The sequence below is a fragment of the Gossypium hirsutum genome, chromosome D13 (genome assembly GCF_007990345.1).
Source record: "Gossypium hirsutum isolate 1008001.06 chromosome D13, Gossypium_hirsutum_v2.1, whole genome shotgun sequence".
Classification (NCBI taxonomy): domain Eukaryota; kingdom Viridiplantae; phylum Streptophyta; class Magnoliopsida; order Malvales; family Malvaceae; genus Gossypium; species Gossypium hirsutum.
The window spans coordinates 918885-929595 of NC_053449.1; the positions used below are offsets into that span (position 1 = coordinate 918885).

A 10711-nucleotide genomic window follows, 5' to 3' on the forward strand; every position below is an offset into this window, starting at 1 on the left:
AGAAAAGCTCAAACACTCATCAAAAGAAGTGATCTTTATTTTCTCATTATAATTTCATTTTATGGAAGAAGATGCTTCTTTTATTTTAAAGTATGATCGCTACTTTGCATAGCTCTCACGCCATGAATCTCTCTCTTTTTCCAACTATTTTCATATGTATTTTATAAGAAAAAATAATATGTATATGAAAAGCTGGGAGTGATTGGTAGGGGTGAAGTCAGAAAATTTTTTAGGGGTTAAGATTAAATTGTAATTTTTACGATAGTAAAAATGTAATTTCTTATATCTTTATAAATTTTAAAGGATGAAATCAAATTTTTATAATTCTTAGGGGGTCAAAGTGTAATTTTACCTTTAATAATTTTAAATTTTAAAATTTAAAGGCCTAAATAGAAAATTTTATATTCTAAGAGGATCGGGACCCTTCCAGTCCCCTTAATCGGTATTAATTATTGATTATGAAAATTATAATTTATTTATATGTATCAAACGCATGACATTGGGACCGCACCTCTAAAACGGATAAATATTTATCATCTGTAGATCATATTTATTCATTCTCTTGATATGATATGACAAGCGGTATCTATAAGGAGAAGATATCAATAGATTGATTAGAGTTCGAGAAAGTACGGAATTAATATTGGGACAACACATGATATTTGGGGAATAAAAAAAAAAGCACCTCTTTTAAATTCCACAAAGATTAGGGGTGAGTTTTCGATCGAATCAAGTTGAATCGAGTGAAAAAATTTGAGTAGATCAGTCTTATTTTATCATCCTAACTTGATTTAAAAAAATTTCAAATTGAGTCGAGTTGAATCAAATTAAGTAAAATTGTTCGAGTTAACTTAAAAAAGTAAATATGTCAAATTAAAATCTTGTTACAATATAACTAATTACATGTTAAAATACATAAATTTGAAACAATATATATTTGAAAATTTTTTCAAAGCAAAATAAAAAAAATATGATACTTTAATACAATAAACTTGAATAATTAATTAACTTATTTAGGTCCCAAAATTATTGTTTTAGAAAATTTTTAATTTTCTTTATATATTCTTTAGAATCTCTTTTTTTAAATAATTAAAATTTTTTTTGTAATTTTTGTTGAAAGATCAATTTGTTCATTTTTAAAATTGACAGGGATCAAATGGGTATTTACACAAATCTGTTATTCGAATTGTAAAGTTCAACTTGACTCGAACTTGAAACTCGATTTACTTATTTGAGTTGACTTGAATAACTTAATTAACTCAAAATTTAATTTTTTTTCGATTTTTCGAATCAAATCAAATTTTACTCAGTCACATTCTCAGTTATACTCTAACCTAAGATATCCGAATTCCAAATGCACATAATCATCTATAGCTCTTTGCTAACAAAATAAACCATCATAAACCGTGATTATTCCAACGTTGCGACAAACAAACATTTTGAATTGATATAAGTGTGGCATCCATGATAGAAAGGGTGAAGGTTGGGTCAATATATAACTTAATATTTTAAACTATTAGTTAAAATTTATAAAAAAAATGCAAATTTTAGTATTTCACAAAGCATAAGTAAATGTATGTGGTATTACCATTTTTTTTTTGGTGAAAACTATTGAATAATTTTTAAATATATATCATATTCAAGCGTCATTATTATTTAATAAAATGTGAATCTTAAATTTATATTCTTATATGAGCAATTATTTAGGAGATAGAGATATAGATGTGACTATTTGGACTAACAGTACATCGGACTAGACCTAAGAAGAATAGATCTTAAAGTCGTTTATGGATTTATTCACTTATGACATTCATAGTGTGACATACCTAAATCCTGAGTAGATGACGAACTATGTATGCGTGACTCGTACACTTTGATGTAAGTAAAACCTTGAGTTTGAATAGATAAGGAACCAAAAGCTAGTGCGTTAAGTGTACGACTTCTGTAGTATGTAGCGTTATCACAACGGTGGAATTTATAACTCAAGACATGAGTAAATGATATCCTCTCATTGGCATTACATGTTTGATGAAAAGTAAACGTGGCCACAGATCATTCATCTTTGTGATGAAGGACGTGATTATTATTTGATAGTAATTGACTTTTCACGAAGTAACATGTAATAGTTACCATAAGACAAAATAAGATCATATTGGGAGAACGAATATAATTATCTTAACCATTAAGTTACCCTCCTCTCTAGATATGGTGACAAAGTGACATATATCAACTTAAAATACTACGAAACCAACTTGGATAAAACTGAATAAAGCACCCACTAAATAGATATGGATTGAAAAATATCTCAAAATCTATTTCCAAAATATTTTTATATAGATTGTATGGGACTCAATGAATGATGTCCAAATGATGATAGAGAAGCTACACATGAGTATGCACCACCAATTGATGACTTTCCTACATTTAAACATTTGTCATAAAATTTTAACTAAATGAGCAGGTGAGTTTTAAGCCTGAAAATATTGAAAAAAGAGAGTCTATAACAGGATCTAAGATACAAAATTATACATAAATAATTATAAGTAACTATTTCTACATTGCTGAATATGTCATTCCAGTCCACCCCAACCCCTTGATAAATGCCTATGCCTTAATTTCACTGTAAACCATGTTAGTTTGATTCTTTCTTTCTATGCCCCTCCAAACACATATATCACACAAAAAGTAAGACACAAATTAAAGCAACAAAAATGAAAGTACAAAAGCAAAAAAAAAAAAAAGAGTTTTGCCAACTAGTCCCCTTCTTCTTCTGTTACTGTTCTTTAACACTGAAAATAATTTGCTTATCAACATATTTCAGAATCCCAGTTTCATCATCAATTCTTGAACTGTCTTCTTCACTGTTATCTCCAATGGCAATGTTTAAGTCTAGAGAAACAGATGGGTTCTTTTCCTGCTCCATTTCTGGTTCTTTGATCTCTTCTGGGTCATTACAGTTTAGCCTTTTCCTCGAAGAACAAGCTCTTGACAATGAGCTGAAGCTTTCACAGCTGAAAATGACAATGGCATCCATTACAGGAACTGTAACACCATCTGAAACTGTAACTTTCCCCGTTTCTATTGCATGCTTAATGCTTTTCATAGAACAGTAACCAACCTGTTCCGTATCTTCCATCAAGAACACCCTGTGAGGATTCTCATTCAATGCTTCACCAAATCTTTGAAGAACATAATTGTTACCGCCAGATTCATCTCTTTTCCTTTTGTAATCTTCATTCGAATCCGGTCCGAAATTGCTCGGACTTATGGAAGCAAAGCTGGTTTGTGAACCGAAAATGATTCTTGCTAACTCTCTTGCAATCTTCTGTTTGGCTTCATTGTCGGATCCTAAGAAGAGCAGCCATGTTTCTTCTTTGTGTTCCCTTTGATTTAACCAGTTTTTAGCTTTGTTCATCCCTGACCTGCATTCGAGAATGGTGCTAACAATTTCAGGAATCACATCCTTCTGCCATGGAACCTTTTTCTCCAATGCATTGCATAAAATGTTCATGTTTTCAGCATTAACAACCTTGATTGCATTAAGACCATCGATATCCTCCTCCATCGCCTCACTCGAAGAAGCCGAATTTGGGCTCGAATTCGGATTCGAGAGGAGGTCTGGCTTTGAATCATTTTCGGATATCCAAAACTGGTGCTCTTTAGGTGAACTTTTAGATTCAAAAATGACTGGCCAACTTAGATTAAGAGCTTCTTCTTCACTGTTGCAGGGATCTTTATCAGTTGAAGCACTGCTAAACGAGTTCCATTTCTTGTAAAGATCCTTCACATTCACTGAATCCTGTGAGTAACCAAAAGAAAAATGTGAATCTCAACTTGTTTTAATGATTAATCATGCAAGTGGAACTGTAAGGATAATTAATACCTTATCATGGGAAGGGTTCATTTTGCTTTCTTCTTTGTAGTTTTGCAGCCATGAAGGCAAACTTGAAGTACTTTGAGCTTCCTTCTTGTCAAAGTTGAACAATCTATCCCTAAAGGAACTATGATTCTTATTTGCTTCTACTTCACCAAGTTGCCAACTAATGGAATCTATAGATTCTTTGGTTCTATATTGAGATTGAGAATCACAGCTGGAATAAAGCAACAAAACAGGAAAAAAAAAACATGATTACCATAAGTGGTACATATGTAAAGATGAGAAAAATAAGGTAAAAAACAAACAAAAACAATGGTTTACCTTTCAAGATTAAGACTTAGGCTTAAGCTGTCAGCTGATATTGTAAGAGGATAAAGTTCCCAAATTGACTCAAGAGAAGCTTGGCCTGTTTTACACTTCATATAAGTTCTAAAAGTTGCAATTCCCATAAGGAACAATTTGCCTGTTTCCTTGGTTCCACTCACTAATCTTCTGAGTTCCATGATTATATGTTCCACTGGACTGTAATAGTTTCTTCTTTGTTCACCATAGGTTGACCAAAACTCTGAAACCCATTTGAGATCACCTAAGTATAAGACAACCCCTCTAGCCATATAACTTTTGACAAGACATTTAAGCTCTACAAGTTTCTGTTCCACTTCATGTTTAGCAAGGTTTCTAAGTGACAGAAGTGGGAAACTTATGAACTGAAGGTACCTTAAATCCCCAGAGACTTGGCCTTTCTCAAATTTATCCATTACTCCTCTAACAACACTCTCAGCAATGGCTACTGACTCACCTATAATGACAGTGTTTCCCCTTCTATGAACTATTGTGTTCAAAACATTGGTTACATCTTGGTCATGAGAGTGTGTGTGGGGCATTGAAGGAGACAGGTTAGAAGCAAGAACCTGGGGTTTGGTGTTGTTTTCTTTTGGAGAAGAAGAAATCTCCAGGGAAACTGTTTGTTCAACTTTGGTTTTGACTTGTGTGCTAGAGAAACCAGCTTCCCTCATAACCCTACTAACACTAGGATCATCCAAGATAGAGACTATGAGATGTTCTAATTCTATTTTGAGAGCTAAAATGGGTTGTTGTTGGTTCTCAATGGACCCTCGGCGTTGATGAGCTTGAGCACGTTTAAAAGCAGCAACCAAGGCATTAGAAAGAGAAGGATGATGATGATGGTGATGATGATGGTGAGGACCTAATAAAGGACTAGAAGTAGATGCAGGGAGACGATTAAGTGCTACATTGAAACAAAGCTCTAAAGCTCTAAATTGAAGAGGATGAGAATGAGATTGAAGACAAGCTCTACGAAGAAGACCAGTGGAAGATGCAAGCATGGCACTAGCTACATGAAGAGGAGTGACTTGGGCATGGCCTCGTCGTCGAGCTAGCCCAAGTGCTTGCTTAACCAAGCTAGCAGCCTCAGCTGTTAACGCTTGTTGCACAGTACAAACTCCAGCTCTCATCTTTCTTGTCTTTTAAGGCTACTATGAAATACTGGGAGTTATAAGAAAGAAAAGTCAGACACTTAGAGCTTGAAGGTCGGTGGGTTTCATCAGTATCAGCTATCAAACTAAGACAGCAGTCCTCAAGCTTTATATATATATATATATATGAGAAGGAGGGAAGTTATTGGAGTTTGATTTGGGGAGATATTATGACAAGTGGAAGTGGGGGTTTATGCTTTTCTTGTTAGTGAGGGAAAATTTTGGTCTTTTGTATGGGAAAGTGGTTTGCATGTGATTTAACTTTGCTCCCTTTTTTTCTTTTTTCCTTTTTTTTCTCTCTCTCTCATGATATGTATAAACTATAAAGTTATGTGGATAAATTAAAAGTTGGGAGCTTTAATAGCAAATTTTATTTAGGGTTTAATTATTGATTTCATCCCTCTACTTTATAGAAATTTAAAAAAATTTAATCCTTCTATTTTAACTTGTCATAATTCGATTGTACTTCACGAAAACTAAGAAGATAGTCTAATTGGATAACATTATCGATTTAAATAATTTATATTCAAAGAATTAAGAAAAATTAGTAGTTCAACCATTTATATACGATAAACTAACAAAAAAGCAACAGTTCAATTCCATGTATTAACTAACAACTAGACTAACTTCTTAAGTTTTTTTAAAGCGTGAGGACCACCAATTTCAAAAAATTAAAAGTAGAGGGACCAAATTCTCAATTTTACAAAGTAGAAGGTTGGAATTCAAATTAGACCCATATATTAATTTAACACATTATATATGCTTTATTAAGCACAAAGAATGGAATAAGTACTTTTTATGTCTTTATAAAAATACTAAAATACCAAAATTGAATAATTAGCTCTCAAAACTAGATGATGAGGAAAAGGAAAAGAGAGAGAGAGAGAGAAGTTGGGAAAAAGGAGAAAAAAGGAAATGGAAATCTACCAATAAGGAGAAGAGGAAAAGAAGAGTGGACTGTCTGTCTGTTTGAAGTTTGAAGTTTGAAGGGAATTGGGAAATGTGGATGTTCTTTTTGCTTTCTTTTCCTTTTTATGTGAGTTTTGGATCACAAAATCATGAAATTTGCTTTAATCAAAGGTAGGGATGAAAGGAACAAAAGGTGCAATAAAATATTTCAAAATAATTGGATAAAAATTATTATTTGGAAATTTGGATTTAGCTCATTAAAGCATATATGGGTTCGGTCTTAATTTTAAATTTCAAAGTCTGAGTTTTTCTTTCTGTATTCGATATGTGTATTTAAGGGGTTAACATTCGGTCGAATCAAGTGAAATTATTTTATTTTATCATCCTAATTTTACTTGAATTTTTTTCGAATTAAGTCGAGTGAAATAAAATTCAAGTCTAATCAAAAATTAAACATGTCAAATAAAAATATTATTATATAATAACTAATTTCATGCTAGAGCACATAAATTTGAAACCATATATATTTGAACTTTTTCTCAAAGCAAAATAATAATAATAAAATAAATTTGAATAATTAATTAGGTCTCAAAATTATTATTTTAGAATATTTTTAAATTTTTATAATTTTTTAAAAATATAAAATTGAAAACTTTTATAAATATTTTAAAAATTGAAAATTATTTTGATTTTTTTTTTTGTAATTTTTGCTGGGAAAGACCAATTTGCTTATTTTCAAAGTTGATAGTGACCAAAACGGTATTTACACCAATTTGTTATTCGAATTATTTGAGTTATTTGAATTGTAAAATTCAATTTGACTCGAAATTGAAACTAGAATCGAATTATCTTAGTTGACTTGAATAATTCGAATAACTCGATTTGATTAACTCGAAATTCAAAATTATTTTCGATTTTTTTGAATAGAATCGAATTTTATTCATCCCTAGTCTATTTTATTGTTTATGTTTGAAATTCGTAACTATCCCTCTCAATAATGGCATTTTCAATCTGCGTCCCCTTTAAGGATTCAATAATATCCTTATCGAATTAGACTCGATCTACGGATCAAATAGAGAATCGGTTCGTATATATTTACATAGGGGTTTAACTAGCCTATGAGTGAACCACTAAAAATCAAGACAAAGCCAACGGTTGAACCAATTTTATAATTTTAAAGTTTCTTTATTTTTTATTTATTGTTGGACTGACGATCGAACCAGTTGAACCAAGAATTGGTGGTCTGACTATTTCAATTACCAGTCAGGTTATTAAAGCATTGCTAAGCAATATGTTATTCATGTTTAAAATCTATATTATACATAAAATGGTTGACTGAGTTAGTGTCATAAGTCAACCCGACACCAATTCAGTTGTGAAATTGCTAAAACATCCTTGTTTTAAAGGGTAATTATTAAGGGTATTCTTATCTTTTCATACTTTTATATAATCTTCAAATGAAACAATTAAAAACATTATTTGAAAATCAAATATAATACCAACAAATTCATATAAAATCTAGTATCACTCCAACAATAATCATTTGTTAAAATTATATATATATTCTAATATAAAATAATTTTATTCACCTTGTAATTGTGATAAAATTTAGTTTTAATAAAAGTAAGTATTACTAAAATTAAAAATAACACTTAGGCAAATTTAACTTAAAAAATAAGGGTCAAATGCACAAAAAAAAATATAAACATTAAAGGACAAATTGATCATTATGCCTATTTTTAAATATATTTAAAATTTTTATCAGTAGTATCTTAGGCTCAAATAACAATATTAGAATAATTTTAAAAATAAGAATAACTAATATTAAATGTTAGCAAAAAGGACATTGCTAAGAAACAATCTGTGCAACTAAATTGGTGCCTAAGATGGTGGGCATTCTTTCAAGCACCAAACAACAAATAGTAAATAAACAGAACACAAGGAAGTTATTTACTCAGTTTAGTTTCCCTATGTCTGTGGAGTTTAGCTCAGTGAAAAATATTCATTATCTTTAACACTTACAACAAATGATCATAATCTATCACACACCCCGTGACAATTTTCCTGACCTTTCAACATTGAAGACTAGATGCTCTCACTATTAAATTCGCCCATTGTGAATTTAGCAAGTAAAACCATAATACAAAAATTTTACTATCAATATGCACTCATATAATAATGTTTTCACTTAGAACAAATTAATTATTCAATTCTCTTTGTACATAAACATATATAGGGCCCTCAATTATATAAAGTTTATTGAGACTTGCTTACATAAGAAGATCTATCACAATCCCTATAAAACAATCACTATATAAGTTGAATACGAAATATTAATAATGAACGAGATAAACAAGAATTCTTGACAACAAAGTCTTTAGTAATTCAATCCAATCCAACTTCCTTGATTCAAAGGATTAGATAAGGGTAATCTTATTCAATCCAATCATCAATATAAGATTCCCCAAGTGATATGATGTTCCATAATGGGCTAGATACCATCCATATAATTAAGATAGCACAAATAATCAATTCAATAAATTGCCAATACCTTAAATATGAAAATTGTATCGATACAGATTTTGTGAGTAGGGGAATGGGTACTCCATCTAACACGGAATTGTCAATTTCATATTTTCAACCTCCCTCTTTGGTAGTTTGTTGAGCAAAACATACACAAAGTAGGAAATTATAACATCAAGTAACCTTAGCTCCTTCTCAATATATTTCCATTAACTCAATAGACTTAACTCAGGAAATAATTAAGTAAATTAATCATCAATGCTTAGTTGACTTTGCATCAATAATCAACCAACCATAATTATAACTAAGTAAAATAATCAAGTAATGATATAGTGCATGAAACTAAATGAAATTCATAAGCCGAATCAGTTCTCTAACAATTCAAAATTAGTTCACCAGTAGTATCATCATTAAAAGGAAGTAGCAATAACATAAACAAATAAATTGAAAATCCAAACATTGAAAACTTCCTCTCTCAATGCAGCAGCAGAATTTGCCCAACAAAATCTCTCTTTCAATAGTCCTCCTATTAAGAATAGCTTCTAGCATTATCAAACATTTTTAAAGTTAAGACAAAACCAACCTCAATAGCCAAGAGCTGAAGCTCAAGTGGCAGAAGAAGGCAGTGACCAGGAAGAGCAGGTCTTTGCAGTCTCTTACTCAGATGCCAAAGGAAAAGCCATAAAATGATGGATGATAGACAGTGGTTGCACAAACCCCATGACTCCTAATGCTGCTATCTTCAAGAACATTGATAGAAGCTTCAAAATAATGGTGAAAGTTGGCAATAGACACTTCGTCAAAGCAGAAGGCAAAAGAGATGTGTTGATTGACACTCCCACATGTATTAAACTTGTTTCAAATGTCTTGTTTGTGCTTAAAATTGATAGAAATTTGCTCAATATAGCTTAGTTGCTAGAAAAGGGCTATTCAGTAGTGTTCAAAGGTAAAAAAATACCTGATTAGTGATCTAAGTGGATCCAAGTTTATGTCAGTTACCATGGCTGATAGAAGCTTTGTAGTAGACTGGAACAAGAGCTCAGACAGTGCCTACACAGTAGTGTTAGATGAATCCAAGCTGTGGTACAAGAGGCTAGGCTATGTTAACTAAAAGTCACTAGCTCAGTTGACCAAAAAGGACCTGGTTGAAAACTTCTCCAAATTAGTTGAGAAAGAAGATGTTTGTGAAGTATGTCAGCTAGGAAAGCAAGCCAGATTTCTATTTCCTTTGAACAAGGCCTAGAGAACCTCAAAAAAATTACAGCTAGTCCACATTGATGTGTGTGGCCTTATGAAGACAAAGTCTTTGAATGGAAGTAAGTATTTTATCCTTTTTATTAATGATTGCTCAAGATATTGCTGGATTTACTTCCTAAAGAAAAATTAAAAGTGGCCTCTATATTCTGGAAGTTCAAAGTTGCAGCAAAAATAGAAACAAGTTACAAACTGAAGACATTGAGGATAGATAATGGTACAGAATACACTTCAGCAATGTTTCAAGGCTTTTGTAATGAAGCTGGCATTAAGCACCAGCTCACCAATACCTATACACCTCATCAAAATGGTGTTAGTGAGAGAAAGAATCAAACTCTGATGGATATGGACAGGTGCTTAATGTTTGAAAGGAATTTACCTAAGACACTTTGGGCTGAGGTAGTTAACACTACAGTTTACCTTCAAAACAGGCTACCAACCAAGGTGTTGATCCAAAAAACTCCATTTGATGCCTGGTTTGGGTTTAAACCATCACTTGCTCACCTAAAAGTCTTTGGTTGCATTTGTTATACATATGTTCTTGCTGTCAAAAGGGACAAGTTAGCTAAAAAGGCACAACCTAGTATCCTGGTGGGCTACAATAGTGTGAAGAAAGGCTATATAATTCTGGATCTTTCAACCAACAAAGTCT

General features: G+C 31.7%; 1 protein-coding gene across 1 annotated transcript; it reads right to left on the reverse strand.

Moving 5' to 3' along the window:
• Nucleotides 1–2506: 2506 nt before the first annotated feature.
• Nucleotides 2507–5527, reverse strand: LOC107918337 (protein SMAX1-LIKE 3). Its single transcript, XM_016847874.2, has 3 exons — nt 4199–5527; nt 3884–4091; nt 2507–3799 (listed from the first exon to the last, which is right to left on the reverse strand). Exons 1-3 carry the CDS (start codon nt 5350–5352, stop codon nt 2774–2776), a joined length of 2388 nt encoding a protein of 795 aa, XP_016703363.2. The 5' UTR covers nt 5353–5527; the 3' UTR covers nt 2507–2773.
• Nucleotides 5528–10711: the final 5184 nt, after the last annotated feature.

Bases quoted from the DNA above. Each gene is read 5' to 3' on its own strand.
- LOC107918337 (XM_016847874.2), bottom strand. From the start codon at position 5,352: ATGAGAGCTGGAGTTTGTACTGTGCAACAAGCGTTAACAGCTGAGGCT. The intron at 4,092-4,198 runs GTAAACCATTGT...GCTTTATTCCAG, and splicing joins CTAAGTCTTAATCTTGAAAG to CTGTGATTCTCAATCTCAAT. The intron at 3,800-3,883 runs GTATTAATTATC...GGTTACTCACAG, and splicing joins TGAACCCTTCCCATGATAAG to GATTCAGTGAATGTGAAGGA.